The 23,326-nt window shown below is 42.9% G+C and overlaps 1 protein-coding gene across 1 annotated transcript in view; it reads right to left on the reverse strand.

Moving 5' to 3' along the window:
- Positions 1-19,871: 19,871 nt before the first annotated feature.
- errb2 (estrogen-related receptor beta type 2) overlaps positions 19,872-23,326 on the reverse strand; it is a gene marked incomplete at its 5' end in the record, with an annotated part of 29,841 nt that continues 26,386 nt past the window's right edge. The window contains 2 exon segments of the mRNA NM_001163091.1: positions 19,872-19,980; positions 20,043-20,293. Of these exon segments, the coding sequence (NP_001156563.1) occupies positions 20,049-20,293 (245 nt within the window). The 3' untranslated portion in view covers positions 19,872-19,980; positions 20,043-20,048.

The raw sequence follows: 23,326 nt of genomic DNA on the forward strand, positions 1-23,326 counted from the left end.
AACAAATGAGAGCAGCGGGAGGTAAAAGAGCGCTGACTTGAGGCTGCCCTTGAGGCCTGAAACACAAAAGAGGGTCTTTTTCTTCAGATCACCAGTAAATCTGTTTTAATTTGGACCAGAACCACTTAAAAAGAATCATTAAAGCGGATTAATCAAGCCGGTCCTGTTTAATGCTTCCTGTTAATTAGTTTGTCAGCAGTGTTTTTAATATCGCCTAATGACTTCATATTTCACCGCTGACATTGGAGGTGTTAAAAGAGGGGAAATGGCCCATTCAGGATGCAGGTCTTTTGCTTGAATCGCCCTCGCTGAATAAGACAAGGTCACGGGAGGCCTCGCCTTTAGGGAGAGATAGATTATCAGGGGAGGGGGGGAGAATCCCGTGGAGGAGGCTCTCTCCTCTGTAAAACAGCATGACGGGCACAATGTGATACAGTTCTGTCTTTGAACAGGAGGTTCGGGCTCCACAGCGGTACTTCCAGCGACAGCATCGCATGAAGACTGTTTATGGAAACTCTATTTCTCCATTTCTGTCAGCGTTTTCTAAACAAGAACAAAGAAATCAGAAAGCTCCTCTTATTGAGGACACGGCATTTTCTCTGTGATGAAAATCCTACGTTAAACAAAATGCTCAATGGAGGCTAATGGATCCCCAACGCGTCCATGCAGAGCTCCTGAAATGCTTTGTTTGACAAATCAATTTTCCCATAACCTGGCGGGGGGAAAAGTGATGCTGATTGATCGACCCCTCTGACTTTGTTTCCAGAATATTGTTTGATGGCTGGATAGATTAATTGGTATGACATTTGAAAGCATTCCCTCCACTGTCAGCATCCAGGCCCCGCGCACCAATCGAACCTCGGTGTAATTGTCTCCTCTGTAATTCGTCGATACACAAATAAGAGACGGTGCTGCTATGAAGTGGGCGCAGCGTAAGAAGTAGCAGCATCACAGTCCTCCTCACAGGGTGATGCTGGGCTGATGAGGAGGCTGAGCGCATTAAAGGGCATCACCACAACAACAAACTGCTGACGCGGCTCATCTTCCTCGCAGCTCTCTCTGCAGGTCTAAAATAAACAGATTTCAGCTGCGTCTGCGGCTGAAAACAAAATCATTCTGGCAAAAATCTGGAAAGGAAACGACTTTTAATGGATTCGTTTGAACTTATGATGACACTGAATGTTTGTTGGGCTGTTTTGTGTGTGTGTGACTTCAAATTCACTTCATTATGTTTCTGCAGGAAACCAGACGATTTTTAGTTTTTGTTCTAAAATATTTTTGTGAAAACACAGAAAACATGAGCTGAACTCCACACTGAAACAATGTTGAAAGAGTGGAATATTTGATAAACGACCTTACTTCATTGCTAAATCACCAACATAGCAAAGAAAAAGGAAAAAACGCTTCACGCCTGACTTCATCTAAAAAAATCTCTTAAATGCTTTTCCCGTTTAAGTTATTGCACTAAAAAAATGACAAAATTAAAAAAATATATATATATAAAATAAATAAATAGAATAAAATAAGTAAAAAAATAAATTAAATAAATGAAAAAAATAAATAAAAAAGTACGTAATGCATTTAATGGTACGTAGTGAATCAGCGACATAATGCTAAACAAAGTACATTTGTGAAAACTGCAAATCCTTAAACACTCACAGTAAATCCTAATGCTGCCAAACTAAACTATTAAGTTTGAAATGTTTATAAATGTGCCATAAAAACAATGTTTAAATTCAATAAGTGTTGTCAAAATTGTGTTATTGACTGTTATTCTGACGGGCTAAATAATTATACAAAATCTTTAACTGTTTTTGGAAGTCAAAAAGCGCTAAAATGAAATGCTAATGTAGATCAAAAATGTTAAAACGTAATAAAATAAATTAAAAAAGAAGAATGTTGCACAGAAAAGTGATTTTGAACTTTAAAACAATAAGATAATCTTAATCTTTAAAACATTATACTAAACGGTTTTCCCAATGGTAGCTGGGATAGGCTCCAGCAACCCTCTGACCCTGAAAGGCAACAAGCAGGTTCAGAAGATGGATGGATGGATGTTCCTGCAAAAAAACAACAAAAAAAACAACAGAACTCAAAGTAGCACCTGGTAGATTAATTGAATATTACTTGGAACAAAATTCTATTTGGATTTTAAATTTTTCAATATTTCCTAAAAAAGCAAATAAGTTACATCTTGAAGAATATTATAGTGGTGAGCGAAGAACATAAATCCTAAAGTAGCAGAGTAAAAATCTGTGTGCATTTAAACTTTTTTCTGTGCCTGGACCACATAAGTCTCTCATGTTCTACTCATTTCAGCTCTGAGATGGATCTCCGGGGCCACATATCTAAGGATTCAAGGAGTTTTTAGAGCAGTTTCACAGAATAAGAATTTGCTGCGGTGCTAATGTGCGACATAAAAGACTCAAGAATAGAAAAAATAAACAACAGTAAGCAAAAAAAAAAAAAGAAGACACAATGGTCAGAACAATAAATAGAAAGAAATAGTGCAAACAGTGCAAATTGAGGATGAAGAAGGTGCAGGTAGTGGACAGGTGACTGGACCTATAAGTGAAACGTTTAAGGGGGGAGGAGTTAAAAAGTGTCCATGAGTCTGACTGCAGAGGGAGAGAAACTGTTCTTGTGTCTCGAGGTTCTGGTCCTGATGGACCTTAGCCTCCTGCCTGAAGGGAGTAGTTCAAGTAGACCATGTCCAGGGTGAGACGGGTCAGCTGCTATCTGACCTGCACACCCGCGGGTTCTGGAGACGTATAGGTCCTGGACAGATGGAAGGCTGCAGCCAATCAACTCTCAGCTGAGCGCACAACACGCTGCAGTCTGTTTATGTCCCTGGTTGTGGCTCCAGCGTACCACACTGTGATGGAGGAGGTGAGGATGGATTCTATGATGGCCGTGTAGAACTGCACCATCATCTGGTTCGGCAGCCTGGCTCTCTTCAACTGCCGCAGGAAGTTCATCGTCTGCTGGGCCTTTTTGAGCTGAGAGCTGATGGACGGCTCACACTTGAGGTCCTGAGTGATGGTGGTGCCGAGGAAACGCACGGAGTCCACTAGGGTGATGGGAGAGTCTGACAGGGTGAGAGGGGGTGACGGGGCTATGTAGGGGTGTGACGATAACTGCATCACCTCATCGCCGCACTTTTTTTTAAAAGTTATTTTTAATTTTTTTTAAAGTTCTGCATTTGGTGTGTGATTGGAACTATAATAAACACATTAAACACATTCATCTTTGCTGATCATTTATTTTTTCTGCTAGTCCTGTGTTCAGACTTCAAGGGTTTCTGGGGGAAAACCTTTCATTAATGTTCTCCTTCACTTCCTGCACCCCGCCTCTTGCGCTGCGCGCGGCTCCCTGTACTCACACACGCGTGTGCGGTTTCAGCAGCACACACACATCCTCATTCTACAACAGACGTTTCCGTCTTGCGATGAAATACAACACATTTACTGCGTTCTAATGATTAATTTCCATTGTATTCATTTCCATTACAAGCTGTGTGCGTTCTTGAGTGCGCGACACGGCCGCCCGCCGGAGGATTTTGTGTTGGGGGGGTTATTACTGTTCTCCTTCACTCTGTAACACCAAACATAAACGCGTACTGTTAGATTTCCATGAATATCACTACACGTTATGTTTAGGAACTATTGTGTACGGCGCAGAGTTACGTGTCGGTATAAACAAAGGCGGAGCCTCCTGCCCCACGTTCTTCATGGGTTTCAGTCTTCATGGCGACCGGAAAGGTGACTAAGTGTCTGCAGTCTGTTTATTAGATAGATAGATGGATGATGACTTTATTAATCCCACAATGGGGAAGTTTCATATATCTGTGGCAGCAAAAAATGACATTCAGTAATAATCTATATAACATCAAAAGAGGACATAAAAAATGACATTCATATTAAATTATTAAGAATATTGAATTATAAAAAATTATAATTACAATTAATATTGAAATTATTATCGAAAATGAGATTCATAATAAAAAAAATAAATCAATATTTTATTTTTAGGGGGGGGGGGGGGTGCTGCGGTTAACCGTGACCCTGCGTCCACTGCTGGTTCATCACCCCAGTGTTTAAAAATCCCACACCGTCACAGCTCTAGGGCTGTGACTTTCCTAGAGTCCACCATCATCTTCAGGGTGTTCAGCTCCAGGTTGTTGATGCTGCACCACAACACCAGCGGCCCACCTCCCTCCTAGGCAGACTCATCATCGTTAGAGATGAGCCCGATGAAGACGCTGTCGTCCGCAAACTTGATCAATTTGACAGAGTCATGGCTGGAGGTGCAGCAGTTGGTGTACAGAGAGAAGAGCATAGGAGAACGTACACAGCCCTGTGGAGATCCTGTGCTGATAGTTTGGGTGGTGGAGACATTCTTCCCCAGCCGCACTCACTGCCACCGGTCCAGTAGGAAGTCAGGGATCCACCTGCAGGTGGAGTCAGGCACGTTGAGCTGGAGGAGCTTTTCCTGGAGCAGAGAGGGGAGGATGGTGTTGAACGCAGAGCTGAAGTCCACGAACAGGATCCTAGCATAGGTACCAGGGAGTCCAGGTGCTGCAGGATGAAGTGGAGGGCCAGGTTGATAGCGTCGTCTACAGACCTGTTGGCTCTGTTGGCAAACTGCAGAGGGTCCAGGAGGGGGGAGGTGAAGGACTTGAGGTGGGGGAGGACCAGGCGCTCGAATGACTTCATGACCACAGACGTAAGTGCCCCAGGCCTGTAGTCGTTGAGACCAGTTGGGCAGGTCTTCTTTGGGACAGGGACGATGATGGGCAGTTTGAAGCAGGCCGGGAGGAGGCAGGACTCCAGGGAGGTGTTAAACATGTCTGTGAAGACCGCTGCCAGTTCACCTGCGCAGTGTTTCAGGGTGGCAGGGGAGATGCCATCCGGGCCCAGAGCCTTCCGTGGGTTTTGCTTCCAGAAAAGCTTGAGCACCTCCTCACCTGTCACTGAGAAGACAGTGGTGGGGGAGAGGTGGTCCGGAGGGGTCGTGTTGTCCTCAGTGAGAGTGGTGGGGGAGTAATGTGGCTCCAGAGTTGCTGAGGAAACCAGTGCAGTGAGGGGGGTGGAGGAGGGGGGTGGGACGTCAAACCTGTCATAAAAGGTGTTAAGCCTCTCAGGCAGTTGTAGGTCGTCAGCAGCATGTTGGGCTCTGGGCTTGTAGTTGGTGATTTGGCTGAGCCCTCCCCAAACAGAGGTGACGTCGTTGACAGAGAATTGGTCTTCCAGGCGTTTATTGTACCGAGTTCTTGCCTGTTCCACCTCTTTAGAGAACTGGTACTTAGCGCCCTTATAGCTCTCTTGGTCTTTGTCCCTGTAGGCTGCTTCTTTCTCCTTCCTCAACTGTCTCATTGTGGGTGTGAACCAGGGTTTGTTATGGGTAACCCTGGTTTTTGTTGGGATGATGCTGTCCTCACAGAACTGAAGGGATGAAGTCACAGTGTCCGTGGAATCATCCAAACTGTCTGTAGCAGCTCTAAACACATCCCAGTCCGTTGGGTCCAGACATCTGCAAAGCTCCTCCACAGCCTCGCTGGTCCACATCCTAGAAGTCCTCGCAGTAAGTTTAGAGAGCTTCAGCTTTTCCCTGTATCGGGGATGAGGTGAGCAGAAAAAAGCCCCCCCCCCCCCCCCCCCCCATTTCTTTAATGCTGGTTTAAAAAAACTTTTTTTTTCCTGCAGAAAACACAGATTTCATGGATCAACTCTGACCACTGGTGGGGGGGGGGGTCTGCATTTCAACTTTCCCCATCATTTCTTCGGCACCCACAATGACTAATTACATGACTTGGTTTCAATTCTGAGGGCTGGGACCCTCACGGAGGAGGATCCTCCTCCCTTCATTTGCCGCACCTCCCTATCAGCAGCCTTTGAAAAACTGTAATTGGATGAGTTTATGTCGTCAGATTGATTAATCATATTAATTTGTACTTATTAGTGGGATGGTTGAGAGCGATGACAATTAGATTAATGAAATTAGTTAATTCTTCTAATCCACAACCGACTCACACAAATGCAGACACACAAAGGAAAAAACACAAAAAGGAAGTCTGTTATGACAAAGTTGGCAATCAAGATTGGGATGCTAATTGAATGTCGTCTTTTATTAATGATAGGTTTATAAAAAGACCTTGAGAAAAGAATATTAATTGATTAATCAAAGCGCTCCAAATTAGAATATACAAAGAATCCAGAGTGTGTGAAAATGCTTTGATAAATGACTCTGCTCCCCTAGAACATTATATCATAGAAGAGACGCTCGCTGTCCAGACCTCACAGTGACGTTTGTGGCGTGTTAGATCGCAGTTCAGCTCCGTCTGTAGCAAAGACGCGTCTTTACGGGATGAAGATGACTTTAGGAGCAGCTTTTGTGCATCAGAAAGTGAAGTAGATCAACCTTTAAAGTGGACCGGTGTCCAGCTCCACTTCAGCTGACCTTCAACTGGTTTCTGCAGAAAAATCTGTTGATATTTGTATATTTACAAAATGTACATATTTACATATTTCTCCTGAATTTTTATTGCTTTTATTGAGCTTTGATTATTGTCTTTTATTCTTATGATTCTTAATGCACCACCTTAAACTTCATTGAGGTCCTTATATGATGACAACAAAGCATTCTATTCTATTCTATTTTATTCTGTTCTGTTTTTTTAATCAACAGCTTTGACAAATAAAAAGCCATTTTTTTTCGACTTAAAGAGTCTAAAAGTTCTGATGAATTAAGAGAAATCTGTCAGATACCACAACCAATGAGGAATAGAGCTGACAGAGGAAAGGTGATTGGTGAGTAAAAGGATGATGATGATGATGATGATGATGATGATGATGATGATGATGATGATGATGATGATGATGATGATGGGTCAGGATGGGTTAATCTCCACAATTAACTAAATCATAAAGTCTCAGAATTCTCAAAGACAAAGATGCAATTTTTTTTTTTAGTTTAGCAAATTCTAGGAACAAGCAGGAACAGGGAAGAGCTCTGTGTGAAAACATGGAACTAAAAGGTCTATGAGATGAGGTGGAGCTGGAAACACCTAAAACAAACAAACAAACAAACAAACAAACAAACAAACAACTACTGCAAGAGGAGAAGCTAAAGTATGACCCAGAAAGGAATATAACTCCCAGAATCTGTTACAGCTCAATAGAACAGAACAAATATATGTATATATATATATATATATATCAACAAATCACTTCACAAGTTTCAAGAAATGATGTCTTTAAATGTTCATAATGCTGAATACGATTTGATTGACTGATTCATAATTTGATTTGATTTATTGTTTGATCCAATCCCATGAAAATCCACTTCTCTTTCAAATTTCCCTTCAAGCCAACTTTTGTGTGGAATGAAAAACACATTTCCTTTCATTTCTTGAGTTTAGGATAAAAAACGAACAGATATTGTTCAATCCCTGGAAGTTGGAGTTCGTTCCACAGAAGCTGGTTCCTCTACATCGGTTCAGTCTCTGATCTTTGCCGTGGAGTCTCGGCGGCACAGCAGAAGAGAAGAGATTTAAAATAGAAAAGGAGGTGAACAAAAGCAAAAACAGAAAATGCTTTAAAATACTTGATGTTATAATCTGTAACTTTGGGAGATGGTGCCGTTTTCCTGCAGCTGTTCTGCTGCTGAAGCAGATCAGCTTTCGTCAGACAGAGCCTGAGCTTCAGCAGAGAGAAGATTCACTCTGAGATGTTTCTAGAAAGTTTACAAGCTTGAACTAATCATTTTTTTAAATAATTAAGAATAAAAGTAGAACTCCCAGAAGTGCTTTGCTTCCCAGCAGAGTCCTCCTCTTCATCCTCGTGTTGTCGTGACCTTCTTCACGTTGTCCGTCTTTGAACTCCTCAGAGCATCAGCATCTCCTGAGTCGTCCCAAACAAAACACGTCCTCTCCGACGTGAATCGGATTGGAGGAAAGGGGTTTAAGATTTGGCTTCATTGTTGTTTTTCTGGTGTTTAATTCTAAAAACACCAAAGCTCCTACAGTAATTAGGCTTCTGTAATGGAGGTTCTCCTGTTGCAGCGTCACACTCATCAACTCAGCGGCGACCTCTCATTGGCCATCAAACCCCATTCCTATGATAAGACTCATCCCTCGCTTGTAAACACCAGTCCAACCAGCTGAAAGGACATGAAATGGCAGCGGTGCTTCCTGTCCTGCAGTTAAAAGATTCACACTTGCTCATGTAAAATGTTCACAGAAAAGAAAGGTGTAATTGGCTGCTGCAGATGCAAACGCAGCTCTGCAGGTTTGTTAAGGTTCAGACTGGATGGAGAAGCTCCAAAATGTCACACGCTGCAGTGTCATTACTCACTTTTACTGGCCTTTTCCCTTCACTTCCCACTTTTGTCTTTCCGTGCTCCTGGGCTGGGATCCGGTTATGTGAGCTGGCATGTTTAATTCATTTCTGAAAGCGTTAAAGTCATAGTAATAGTAATTGTTTGCTGTGTGTGTGACAACTGATGGGACAGCATTTTCCAATGTGGGAACACAAGAAACAACTGATTATCTCTGTTTTCACTCCACATCAGGGTTGCCGTGGATACGCAATCGTCTCCTGGTTCTCCACACATGCCAGGATGCAAAGATGCTAACCTGCAGACGACTTGTGTGGTGCACACCTTTGGAAAGATGTTAATGTCAGGGAACACTGTTGACATTTTAACCCAAGAATTCAAATAAAGAAAAAATATTTGGTGTTCGTCTTACTGTTTCTTTTTGCTTCCACATGTTGGATTTGTTTTTCTTGTGGTTAAGCAGGTAATCAACCCTCTGACGGCGGGGCAACCACAACGTTCGATGGTTTAGAAAATACAAATTATTTATCCTTTATATGAGTGTTTTGACTTCGAGAGCTTAAACCTTTAAAGAAGTAAAGACGGTAAAGGAGAAACTTTGTGGGAGAAGTTCAAACCGATGCAGCAGAGGGACAAAAACATACTTATCCTGAGTGGGAAATGAGGCCGGGAGTGCTTTTATTTTGGTGACACCAGTCTCCTTCAGTCTCTTGCAGAGCTACAACCTTTGCTTTTTCCTTTTTTGCATCAAGATGCATTTATGTGAAAGTTTAGCTGATGCTCTATTTGTTCTAAAATTGTAGAACCAGAAGAAAACTGAAACCTGTAATGAAGTGACAAAAACAGGAAAAAACAAGGCGACAAGCGACATGAACAATGGAAACCTGGCGGGAACAATTCCCTTCCATTAGACTTTATTTGATTTATCTCCAACCCATAAGCCTAAAAACAGGACAGCAAATGATGAAACTAGGACCAAAATTATCATGTGATAAACTAAGGAAAAATAATGGCATGAATAAATTATGGACCAAAATACAACAAAATAATAATAATAAGACACACTGACTCAAAAAAACCAACAATGTATATAACTGCTGGATGCCTGCATGAAGTAAAAAAGAAGAACAAGGAACATATTTTGCTCAGAAAACAGAAAAATCCCCAAGTGAGTAAATGTTTAGTTAACCCTTTCAGTGAGAGCCGCCCTGCCTTACAGCCCACATACCCCGCTCTCACAGCCACATGCCCCCAATTACCCTGCAAGCGCCACATGTGCAACATCATTAATGAGATCCACTAATAATGGTGACGAGCTCTGTTTGCCATGAGTGAGATTTGACTAATTACTGTAATTGCATTGGAGTCATGCTCATTAAATATGAAAATTGTGTCCTGTGAAATGAATGGGGCTTCATGATCTCTCTTGGATGCAGAAGCGAGAAATAAATGAGTGAGCGCCTTTTCGCCGTGCAATTAACCACAGTGCAGACAGCTACCTGCCGCGGCCACACGTGCACGCCTGCGCTTCTGCCTTTGTGTGTGTTTATACAGGGTTTGTGCTTTTACTCATGTTTATCATTCTAGGATTATTAGTTGTCTTTCCGCTAACTGGCTGTTTGTGTGACCTGATTAAAAACTAAAAAATACAGAATTTACGGAACGTGCAAAAACTTCTTCAGATTTATGTACTTGTGGGCTTGTAAGTGTGTGTGTGGGTGGGGGGGGGGGGGGGATCATAAGAGTTTTTGTTAGTGAAAAAAGTATTGATATAAAAAACATGTTTTCTATCCTTAACTCCACCCACAACTAAGTGACATCACAACATGTGCACAATCGTAATCATGCTAATTGGCGTATACTAATGTAGGCCTTCACACACATTCACACACTGATGGCGGCTCCCCCGCCGAACACCGGCGCCAACCTATACCCACCAGGAGCGGCGTGGCTTTCAGTGTTTGGACACTTTAACACAAGGCGGGAACTGAACCTGCGATCTTCTGGTCAGACGCTGTCCGCTCTACTTTACGCCTAATTCAAATTTCTTAACGGTTGCATTGTTGGTGACGTGGGGTACAGATCAGGTGGCAACAAAGGGTATCGATATCAGCAGTCTGTTGAAACTGCAGGTGTTGAAATTGCCGTGAATCAGGATCAGAGGAAAAAATGCAGTTTTGCGCATATTTCACAGATGAAAATTGGTCGTACGTGAATAAGCAAAGTATGAATAAACCACACAAAGAACGCACAAAACAACATAGAACTTGAACCGATTATTGAGCTGTTTCTTTACAATTATTGTAAAACACGCGTAAACTACGTAATTCTCAACGACCAAAAATTCTGAACAGCTCAAATCCGAATTCAGGTAAAGATCCGTCGGCACACGGCGAGTGACAGATGCCAGAAACACTTCTGAGTTTCCTACGTCACGCATGGATCACAAAAGACCAACAAGTGTGGTAAATGTCCAAAAAGTTGGTAGTGGCTGTGTGAGACGGTCAGGTTGGGGTGTGAGGGACTGTAAGCTAGCGGGAGAGAGTATAAATAGATGGATGGCAGGAAGTAAGGGCAGGCTTACTAATTACTGTGATGTTTTGCTGTGGTCTCAGGATGCTCAGCCAACTGGGATGAAAGTGTGGCATGAATTTATCTGAGCACAATTCGTAAAAGTCTCAATTTCCAATCCAAACGCAGAAGCTTTTCCTTTTCCTGCTGCGAGCGCACTCGCCGCCTCCGCTGGAGCTCCTCTTCGTCGTCTCAGGGGGGTTTGAGCAGCTGACGGAACATCTGTGAGCGTCACCCCGAGGAGAACCGCTCCCCCGCTTGTTCCTGCATGCTTAAGTTGTTTAAGACGTCGTGCAGAAGTTTCACTGCCATGCATCCAAACCTCACACTCAGAGGCTCCTGTGAAGGGTTTGATTGAGGAGAAGTGGAGGTGAAGAGAGGCAGGTAAACGCAGCATAATGTGGAGGTCAAATGCTAATGAGCGCTCGTCCTGCGCCGTCTGGCTGCCTCCAAAGGTGGACGAGCAACATCAGCGGCACCAATGAATCCTTCGAATAAAACAGAAAACTGCATGATTAAGAGACGACTTCCTGACTTTCTCTTCATCCTGAGTGAATTTGGGTGGATTTCTTTTCTCAGGAGAGACAGGAGTCCACCTTCAGGCCCCTCCCACTTCCTAGCTGTTGGCAGGTCAACAGGAGCGGGAACGGGCTTCAGGGTCAACCCAGAGCCCATGTGAGACCCTCGTCTGTCTCTCAGCGAGCCTGAGTGACAAACGAGGCGATGAAAACCCCAAAGCAGCAGGCGGACCTTCCCAGCGCTGTCCCACCTGCTCTCCTGGCCGCCTGTAGATGGCGCTGCAATCACTTTGAAAGGGTTTTCCTGTAGGCCGTCCATCACCGACTGCAGGGTGGTTGGGACGAGCTGCCGAGAGGAGCACTTACCTGTCCTTGAGCCAGGCGGGAGCGGAAAAAAAAAAGAGTAGATTCAGCATGTATGGACGCTGCAGCCAGGAGCCATAAATCATGACCTGCTTCAATTTACACAGGAAGCATATTGATGGTTCGCTGTATCCTTCACTCACTTTCACCTGGTTACATTGTCTAAGACAGCCCAGCTCGGGGTAACCATGACTGACACTTTACAGCCTCTCCCCGGTGGACTCTCACCTCCAGCCGATGAATAATTCCCACGTGAGGCCGAGCTCCAGGCTGGCGGCTGGCGCGCAAGGTTGAACTCAGAGTGCGATTATGGATTTACTGAAAGTGAAATACGCAACAAGAGCGACTGATGAGCAGGGCAGGGGGTGACCTGTGCAAGGTAGCAGGTTTACGAGACGAAGTCGCTCCGAGGAACATGGAGAGAACATGGAGATCCTTCTTCTTCTACAGATGATGGAGATCCAGGCGGCCGGGCTCCTCGTCTCCATCCATTTTATTTTCTTCCAGGACAAGCATGTTGGAAGCTGCTTTAGTGCTTCTTGTTCCTTTCTCTGGAAGCTGAAACATTTTCCCTTTGGGTACATCTGTTAAACCAAAAGGACCATCGGGGGGGCAAACGGATTCCAGATTGGATCAACAGGGACCAAACTAAGTCTTTACCTCTGGAACCTTCTTTTCACTGTCAATGGTGTCCACGTTTGGCCTGAAGGAGTGCTGCCAACTCAGGAAGATGCTCTCCTTCCACGCAGCTTCCCACACAACATCAGGAGGTGTGCTGACTACCGACGTAATCGATGAATCGCTTTACCTTCCAATCCAACCAGATCCATCTGTCTGAGGCGAGCTGTTGATTGAATGGACTATGATTGAACAGTGGCTGAACACCAGCCTCAAGTGTTTGTCTCTGTCCACCCCGCCCAGCAGCAGTTTGTAGTTTTCAGCCGACACATGCACACACCCAGACAAACAAATCATTCCTATTTCATATTTTGTTTAATTCCAAAGGTGCACACTTGGTTTTAAACAGAATTTTACTCACCATGTTAAGTGTTCCTCCACAAACAGCCAAACCAGAGCCAAACCGTTGTACACATCAGCGTACACGTCCACAGGAAACAGGAAGTGACATCACATGTCAGAATTGTTGTTTTGCCTTGTTTCCCTTTCTGTCTAATTGATTTTTATCAAGATAAGATGAAAAAAGGACTTTATTGATGTCCGGAGGGAAATATAACAGTTAGAAGAAACGAATAGCACAAGAACGAATAAAAATAGAAGTAAAAACTAAAAAATGGCAGTAAAAAATCAATATATAAATAAATAAGTAAAAGGGTAAATACAGCTGCATTTCTGTTTTTCAGTTGTTAGTATCTTTTGTTTGTTTTTTTATATATTTGTAATTTTGGAGTTATGTTTAAGAATCCTCAGGACAGAAATTCAAGGCAGGAATTTGTTTTGAGGAAGAGTTTGGTTAATTGCCCTGTGGGCGGGGCTAAGCCTTTATAAGGAGAGCAGGCTTGGTTGCAGTGGTGGCAAAAGGCTCTCCCAGAATCAGCTGAATTTTTTCTTTGATTATTGCTTTGAGATCACTAAAATCCCATTGTTATCTCTTCACTGCTAAGAAGAACTCGTCACAACAGCACTTAGGCGCCGCTTGTTAGCAGCGATAATGTGACGTGCCGTCCGTCCTGCAAAGAGGATGAAGGAAAAAGTGTCAAACCCATCTAAACGTTTAATTCAATCTTCTTTTGAGAGATACTTTTATTTTCCCCCGGACGTCGTGTTTGACTCTGTTTGGGGGAATGTGTTGCGGCAGGCTGATTAAACGCAGGCTGACCCCCCCCCCATATTGGCTGAAGTTGAAAGCCCAGTAAATGAAATGACTTCCACAGGATTGCACCACAAAGGAAGGGAGTGTGTCAGATGTGCATTCAGCCGGTGTCGCAGACACATCAAGGTCAAACGGGACGTCGTGCAGACAGTCACCCCACTGACGGTCTGGGGCAGGAGGATGCCCCCCCCCCAGGCGTGCTGGTGTGTGCGTTCACCTTTACAGCCCCACGACCCGACGGCGAGGAGGGCGGAGGGAAACGTTTACTACTGATGGATTATTTTAACCAATTTTCTGAATCCAGGAAAACTGGGTCAAATGGATCCCAAAAAACAAGAACTACTTCAGGGTTTGATGAGGTTGAATACTTTAATAAATAAGCAGAAAATGTATTTTTATTTATGGTTATTTTGGAAACTGCAAAAGCAAAACAAAAACTTTTAGTTTGAACACAAAGATTTTTTTCTTTTTTCTGCATTAAACTAAATATTTTATAAGTCAAATCTTGAATAAATGCAGGATAAAAAATTCAAATGGAAAAATAATAATTATTTATTGATGATAATAAAGTCTAAAATCTGTCAAGCAGTATTTAAAACTCATTATTACAATTGTTTATATAAAATGTATTTTATTGTGTTAAATGTTAAAAGTAGATTTATCTTTGCCTTTTATTTGTGGACATTTGATTCAGTGGATCAAAACAATCTCTGGTCGGCTGAAATCCAAACTTTACGTTTTGAAACATTCTGGCTCTTCAGGTTTATTGCTAAAGAAATTCATCACATTTTAGACTTTGATGCTGGACTTAAACCAAAATGTTGTTTAGTTTAAATGTTTTTTTTTTAATTATTTGCAAAGTTCATTAAGAGAAAATGTTACATTTTAATTTAAGCAAAAAGAATAAATCTGGATTTATTAAATAAAAACAAGCCATTAGGTAATTTGAACTCTTTTCTGCAAATGCAGATAGTGACCGGGAAAAGAAGAATAGTTTATATGTGAAAGAAAACATTTGTTAGATTGAAAAGTTGGCAAAGACTTTGATCAAAACGCAAATGAGCTTCCTGTTATTCTGATTCTACTTCCTGCAGAGTCATCTACCCTCACGGAGGGATTCAGGCTTTCTGTAGGTGAAAAACGGGAAAACCTGAACGCAGGACAGGCGACTGGCAGAAAATATCAAGGTCATAGACCGCTCAGTGAACACGTAGAGAGAAAATGTTCATGCACATTTTGCTACCGGCACGCTGGAGGCAACAGGTTGTCGAGAACACTTCTACAACATGTTTATGTGGACATCCTGGCCGTCCTACGGACACTAATGGATCACGTGCACACCCCGAACGTACAGCATTAGCCATTCAGTAAGGAGTCAGTACTCACACCTCACCAACGTGTAACTTCCACTGGCCTTAAAAACACTTCACGAAACGCTTACCCCACGCATGACAACGGTACGTTCCATTTTAATGACCAGGTGGCCGTACGAGCCCCAAGGGACCTGCAGGCACACCTGTGCGCCTCCCTGTGACCCTCCATGGACCTGGACAACCCGTACCGGTGCAGGTGACTAAAGCTCTAGACGTGCGTTCAAGAGCAAACATTTAGCCTATGGTGCTCACACTGGTCAAGCAGGGAGGGTCTTCTTCCTCTTCTTCATTCCACAGTTGAAAGAGGCTTGGTGCAAAACATTGAAACGGTGCATATCTCGCAATTTGGGCATGAAACAGAACAACCTCCAAAGACATTAAAGGTGAACTCCTAGATCAAGGTACATCAGTGTCAGACCGCACCATTCGTGGTTGTTTGAGCCAGAGTGGACTTCATGGGAGACGACCGAGGAGGACACCACTGTTGAAAGGAAATCATCAAAAAGCCAGACTGGAATTTGCAAACATGCATGTTGACAAGCCACAAAGCTTCTGGGAAAAGGATGAGACCAAACTGGAGCTTTTTGGTAAGAAACATCAGCTCTGTGTTGGTCGACTCAAAAATGAAGCATCCAACCAAAAGAACACTGTCCCTGCTGTGAAACATGGAGGAGGCTCAGTTCTGTTTTGGGGCTGCTTTGCTGCATTTGTCACAGGGTGTCTTGAAGTTGTGAAGGTCAAATGAAATCTCCAGATTATCAAGGCATTCTGGGTAGAAATGTGCTGCCTAGTGTCAGAAAAAGCTTGGTCTCAGTGGCAGGACATGGGTCTTCCAACAGGACAACCATCCAAAACACACAGCCAAAAAACCCCAAGAATGGCTCAGAGAAAAGCCTTGGACTATTTTGAAGTGGATTCTATGAGCCCAGATCTGAATCCCATTGAACATCAGTGGAAGGAGCTGAAACCTGCCATTTGGAGAAGACACCCGTCAAACCTGAGACAACTGGAGCAGTTTGCTCATGAGGAGGGGGCCAAAATACCTGTGGACAGGTGCAGAAGGCTCATTGACAAATACAGAAACCGTTTCATTGCAGTGATTGCCTCAAAAGGTTGTGCAACAGAATATGAAGTTATGGGTCCCATCATTTTTGTCCAGCCCTATTTTATTAGTTTTAAAAAGTAATTCTGTTAATCAACAAGTCAAAAAGAATGGCTGATTTTGATTATTTGATTTTCAATAAATTTTAATTTATTGTTAGTTTTGAACGTTTCAAGTCATTTCAATGAGCAATGTTGGACTTTCTTTCTTTAACTGAGGGGTACCAACAATTTTGTCCACCACTGTAGATTAATATCATGTCAGGAACATTGGTTTGTCTTTAAATGAAAGACAGACGTCTTCAGGCTTGTTGCCATGTCAACAGATAAACCAGCTGTGTTTCACCGCGTCACTATCTAATCTGAGTCCCTGATTGGTCAAAGTTTGACCTGGTGAGGCTGGCAACGTGTGTTCAACAGCCACACAATTTGGACATAGAGCCTGAAAACGGTTGTGAAAGCTTCTGTAGCTAGGTATTCACGCACGTTTCTGTACGTTTACATACGTATATGTAAGTTTACGCACATTTACGTACGTTTGGGTAGTGTTTTCCTTGAAAATAGTTGTTGGAAGATGCGTTGCTGAGGGTGGCGTGAAAAAAGCTTAACACCTCTTTAGCTGTACACGTGCACATCCAGAGTGCACATTTAAACTCTCCTGACTGATTTCTGACAGCTGTAGAGAAATAAACCAGAACCACAGCTTTTACATAAACCATTGGATTTTATTATCACTGTACATTCAGTGCACTTTCGGATCCCTAGTTACCCCCAAAGAAAAGCTTCTATCTACAGGTGAGTGAGTACACGAGCTCCACGCCGTTCTGTCCGTCGCCCGCCGCTCAGAATCTCCCGTTTGTCCTCTTCCAAACAAAGTTTTTCATCTCAGTGAACCAAAGCTCTCTTTTAACTTGATTCAGATATCACAAAAGTTCCCATATTGCTTCAGAAGAGGGAATCCCCCTGGGTAATCAGATGTCTGTGCAGCGCAGACGGAACAGGGTTCTGTATCCACGGCGGAGCGCAGCAGCCGGGGAACTTCCTCCATGTTTTATGGAAATCTCGTCATCTCGGAGCGCATGGAGGGAAGGTAAGTCCACAAATGGAGCAGCGAATAAGCAGCTTTCTCCTCCGAGGAATGTCTTCCCCCAATTGCATTAAGTTCATCTACATTTTTTTTAATACCCAGCCGGTGATGTCACTTTATTTCTGTGCCACGGGGTCCCAGGAGGACGCCATGGCCCGCTTCCAAGCCCAGGGTAATTTTCAAAACATGAATTGAGGTATAGGATCCAGACGACTCCAGTCGCTAAACGTCACGATGCGCTGAACCCAGAGAGACGACGGGACAGATGGAGAGCCTGGTGCCACACGGACACAGAGACGAGGCTCCTTCCACCTGTCCAGGTCTGCAGCTGGGGGCCCCAACATCTGCACCTTCCTGCAGGTCTGCAGCTGGGGCCCCCACATCTGCACCTTCCTGTAGGTCTGCAGCTGGGAGCCCCAACATCTGCACCTTCCTGCAGGTCTGCAGCTGGGGGCCCCAACATCTGCACCTTCCTGCAGGTCTGCAGCTGGGGGCCCCAACATCTGCACCTTCCTGCAGGTCTGCAGCTGGGGGCCCCCAACCGTGCTTTCCTCCGGGTCTGCAGCTGCGGGCCCCCACATCTGCACTTTCCTGCAGGTCTGCAGCTGGGGGCCCCCCATCCGCCCCTACCTCCAAGTCTGCAGCTGGGGGGCCCCGCGACAAACACAGAAGTTACAGGGAAATATGCATTTGTACAGTGCACTCACATGGTCAACAAAGCCCATCTGAAGCTCAGCCACATATCATGACTGCTGCACGTTCAAGAAAGAGTCTCTGTAAAGGTTTGGACCCCCCCCGGCCGATACCCCCCTCCTTCAGCTGAAATAAAGCGCTCCGTCCCAGAGGAAGTGCCAAAGCAGAGGTTTAATTGCTCCATTTCTATTGAGAGTTTCAGCTTAGCAGACAATTAGAATTAATTGGATTTAGGCGGACTATTTTAGAAGAAAAAAAAAAGAGCATTCTTTTAATTTCCTAATTTTAATTTGGGAGGGGAAGGGGTGCCATTGGAAAAGTTGAGGTCCGCGGATGATGGGAAAAGGGGGGGTGTCCTGTTGGATTTCACATCCTCCCAAAACAGACAATGGAAACCGGAGAACAGAGTGGAACCATGAAGAAACAGAATTCTATTCATTTGTCTGCTTGAACTCACTTCATACACTTAATATAAAACACAACGACCTGTGAGATAAAACGGTTTATTTTCAACCTCTAAATAATATAAATATTCACGTGTTTAGCACCAGATTTATTTGCTTTTTACCCATTATTCTTTTTTTGTCTTATTTTTTTATTTTTAATTCCAAGAGAAATTTTTTTGTCAGATTTAAATTCTGAATGCCTTCGTTCTTCATGAGTTGTTTCCAGTCTGGTTCCAAAAATCAATACCCTCATTTTAAACTTAAATTAGACTCATTTGTTTAGCAGTTTTCACATTTCTGTCCTCGTCTCCCACTTCATGTTTAGCGAAACTAACCAACACTTCAGAGAATTTCCTTCTTTCTTTAAGTCTAAATGTGTGAGTCCATCAGGTTGTCATGGTGACGTCTCTTTTACGTCCTGTCGAGCAAAGAGAGGCACTTCACATCCGACAGCATCCGTCTCCCTAAATCTGTAAGAGCAGCCGCTTGATTATGTTCTTTTGTTGCTGCGATGTCGCACACATTAACTGGGATTGATGATTAATTTTAAATATGAAAAAATAGTATGTAGTGATTTATTGGACTCATTTTTAGTTCAATAAAGTTCATAGTCTCTGTATTATTACTAACTTCTTAGTTTTTTTCTATTGTCAGACACGGTTGTGTTTTTTTCACATACCTGACATGGATGTCTTCGTCTTCATTGCCGTCTTGGACTTATTTTTTATTAAATTATCATTGATAGTCATAAATAACATTAAATCAACAAACGCGGCTTAAGTTGTGTCTTTTAGTAGAAAGGAAATTACTTTTTCCAGATTTTTTTAATCTTAAATTCCAAAATATTTCTTTCCTAAATTCAGAGAAACTGTAAGTGACCAAATATGTGCTAATTATATAAATATACATTTTATAATAGTGCTGGACTAATTCTGTGTCTTAGAAACTCAAGAAACTCCCTAATTTCAGTTTCCTGAAAGTAAAATGTTTGGTTGATTGTTTCTTTAAAATACTTGCTAATCTTGAATTCTGTACTTGATTCTGTTGTTTTCTTATTAACGATAGCAGAATATTTTCTTAAAGCAAAAGGTTTTTTTTTGTGAGACAGCAAACAGAGAGAAAAGGTTTCCTGCTGCGCTTAGCTTCTAACAGGAGCATCTGAGGAGAAACGAGGAGGCGCTGCAGCCCTGTTCTCCTCCAACCTCCTTCACATGATCAGGTATTATTATGGGATTCAAAGTGCAAACATTTAGTGAGCCCCCCCACTGTTCGCCATCTTCACGGAACCAGCGAGTCTGAGGTAAATCTGCTCCAGGAAATGGAGAACCTGGAATCATTTCAAAATAAAAGCATGGCCGACAGTACACTCAGTGCAGCTTCACACAATATACATGAGACACATTATATGCAGAGATTAGAAAAGATGAGGAATCATCTGCAGTCACAATAATCCTATTTTCCCACTTTCTCCTCCAGATGAAATGAAAGAAGAAGGAGATTCTCAGACGCTTCAGGTGATACAGACCTTTGTGCCTCTGGTTATAATGAGACCTCAGTTTCCTCTTTTCTGTACATGTATGTACATCATCATGGTCCCCGTGTCATTTCTGATTTTCAGCTGCATCTCTCTCTCTCTCTCATAGTTGGCACTCCACTTTTACTTCCCCACAGGCTGCCCCTCGCCTGGGACGGGGCGATGCAGCTGTGCGTCTGGCGCCGGACCGGGTGTCAAGCCTTGGCCTCCAGCATCTCCAGGAACAGTTTGTGCATGGGCACTTTGCCCTGCATTTTGATGCTGTAGAAGTGCTGGACGGCCTTGGTGGCGGTCTGACGCAGCAGAGGCAGGGTCATCAGCAGCTTGCCCACTCGCCGCGGGTCCTCGGGGTGCTGCGAGGCCTCGAAGTCCTGAAGGGCCTCGTGCAGGGAATCCTGGAGCTTCTGGACGGCCTCGATGTTCTCTATGTGCATGGAGTCTGCAGCAAGAGACACAAAACAAGCTTTGTTATCGACTCGTCTCCACGCGACAGCTTTGTTCTAACAGAACATCAAACAGATCCGCCGCAGATCTGAAGCTCCACCGTGGTTCTGCTGCGTCTCCACCATAATTTCAGAGAGAGCTTTCCTCTTGTTACACCTAAAGACGCTCCTTAAATAAATGCGTGGCGAGGACTCCTGGGACAGGAACAGGTAGGTCTGAATAAATATAGAGTAGGGCAGGAAAAAGATTCATTCCTTTTCGGTCCTGCATGTGGACCACTTCCTGCCTCCCCACTAATGAATTCAGATGGCTGCATTACCGGGATGCGGTTCGGCTAAATGATGGCGGCAGATGGTTTTCATTTCCATAAGAAAGAGCGGCTGGCCTCCTTATGGATGAGCTTTTGAAAAGGAAACCAGTGGAGACTTATTAAGGAGCGCGCTTTCTGTCAGAGAAAAAACTAACAGAGCCGTCCTGAAAAAGACAAGCCGACGAAAAGTTGAGCGGTTTGCTTTCGGCGCAGTGATCGTTGTTTGTAGGCATAGCAGCAGCAGCAGCTATAAAAGGTTGATGGGACAGTTCTGGAATTTGACTACAATACAACAGGAAAACTAAACAAGTGTGAAAAGTGATAAGAAGAGTATAAAAACAATCTAAATCATAAAAAAACAGACTACATGGTAAATACTTTATTACTTTATTATTCAATTGAGTAGTGCAGTTTAGTGATTAGCTGTTTAGTGAAGTCCGTTGAGACGACTGTGTTGTAATTTTGGGCTAAATGAATACGTTAAAATCGTTAAAAATTGTTAAGAAAAATTGCTAGAAGCTGGAATTTTCTTGTTGGCTGAACGTTTGTTTCTAAAACACTGAATGAAGCATGTGGTGAGTTTACGTTGGAGCTAGAAATCTCCAGATTTGAGATCATTGAGGCTCAACTTTCACTGTCAACTGATCCTGTCAAAGATTTAATATCTGGTTTTTAGACATTTAAGATATTTTAGCAGGTTTTTAGCAAGCTTTTCTCAAAATCCGAGCATTTTTTTCTCATTTGCCGCTAGGAACTAGAAAGACAGAAATTAGTGTTAAAATGAGCCCAAATTCTTTTACCCCAAACTTTTGACACTAGAAAATGTAGATTCAAGTCATTTTTGGTTAAGGAGTGATTTTAAAGTTCAAACCAGTTAAACCGGACCTTCATTGTTATTATTTTAGAAACTAATATAGAGATCTATGTTCTAAGAATAAGAGCTAGTTTTCAGATTTTATTTGGATTTTATTTTAAAGATTCTCATTGTTTTCACATTTTGTTCTAAAATGAATCATTTCCACTTATTGCACTAGTTTTATTTGTCAAAATAAACTACAATTATATTCATAAAAGTTATAAAAATACAAAACATTTGCTTAGAATAAGCAAAATAATGTGTATTATTGGGCTATAGAACAATCAAATTGAATCTTTTCAGCTCATTTTTATATTTGTTTCCAGATTTTGAGAACTGATCATAGGATGTTTTCTTAAATACATATAGACTAATAATTTTCTTTTCTTTTTAAGATTAGAGTTCTTTTCCTATTTTTAGGCTTCCTCTTTTTTGAAAATTACAAACCAGTTCACTGGAAAAAAATAAACTATAAAATATTTTTCCTTGTTTTAAGCAAAGAATCTGCCAATTGGAACTGTAAGTCGGTAAGGTTTCTTGAGATAAATTGTGATGTTCCACTTAAAGACTAAAATAAATTCTGAAATTAGCTATAAACATTTATTTTTAGGTATATTGTCTCTTAAAGTGAACATTTATTGCTCAAAAAAAGAGTTTTACGTCTTTAAAGTAGGAAAATATAAACTTTCCCCTAAAGAAATCTGATTTTAAAAGAGAGTCCATCTTTCTTTCTGGTCCATATCATCTTAAAATAGTACTAAAATTACACATTTATAAATTAATTTGTCTTAAAAATTATGCCAAATAAAACTCCAGTTTCTGTAAATCAAGCCTGTCTGTTGCTTTAAATGAATAGTATGTAAATGGAAAAAAAAATCTGGTTTTATGAGAGATATCCCTTAAAATCAGAGTGAGTGGGACCAAAAGTCCAGGCAGGGATTTCCTGTTTGGTGGGTGAAGATGTTCTTCCTGTGGGGACAGAAAAGCATCCAAACAGCTGAAACCTAAACCCACAGACTGGATGGAGGAGCCAGGGAAGTAGTTCATGTGGAAGTTGTGAAGCCACGGCAGCGTGTGAACATGTAAATGAGGCAGAAAAAAGAAACGTACACGGCTAATTATGTTCCTAACTGACTGATTAAGTCTCTTTTACCAGTCGCCTTCTGTGTAAATTGCATTTCTATCTTGGGAAATTAACTAGGCTATGTGGCGCACACATGCGTTCCAGTGCTCTTTATGCCAGTGCTGATCTGATGCTGGCTGGCGGTGCGATTCGCGCGTGAGGAGGGACCGCAGGAAGGTGTGTTTAAGGGAAAACTAACTCTGAAGAAACAATTTCCTTGTAATCCGTCAGCAGCCTGCTGTCGATCCTGTCGATACTCCGCTAATTACAAAATCGATGGCCGTGAATTTCCACAGCTGTCACCCCCCAAAGGGCCGCCGGACTCGGTTCAGACGAGCCAAAGTTGACCTTTTGGCCTCCCCCGGCACCTCCTGGACTCCCCTCAAACTCCTCCCGCTCCCACCTCCGCCCTGCTGGGGGGTTTGCCGTCAAAGCCCAAAGCGCCGGCCTCAGCATATTTTTTTTCTTCACGTTTCAGTCAGGCAGGAGAAAAGACTCCTAACAGGCATTGATTAGTGGAGGACAGGCCCGGCCTCATGAAAAGCAAAGCGTCGATACGGGCGCAGCTTCTTCACGCTGGAACAAACGAGGCCCGTCGCTCCCCGATGCTCATTCCACTCCACTTAACACATTTTATTGACAGCCCCTGTTTTTCTAATGAAATGCTAAATATATCTCCCTCTGCTGAGGCGCGCTGGCAGCCTCTGTTATGGAGATGGAGAGAATGGGAGCAGCGGGC

The sequence above is a fragment of the Oryzias latipes genome, chromosome 24 (genome assembly GCF_053564925.1).
Source record: "Oryzias latipes strain Hd-rR chromosome 24, Olatipes_Hd-rR_3.1".
Lineage (NCBI taxonomy): Eukaryota > Metazoa > Chordata > Actinopteri > Beloniformes > Adrianichthyidae > Oryzias > Oryzias latipes.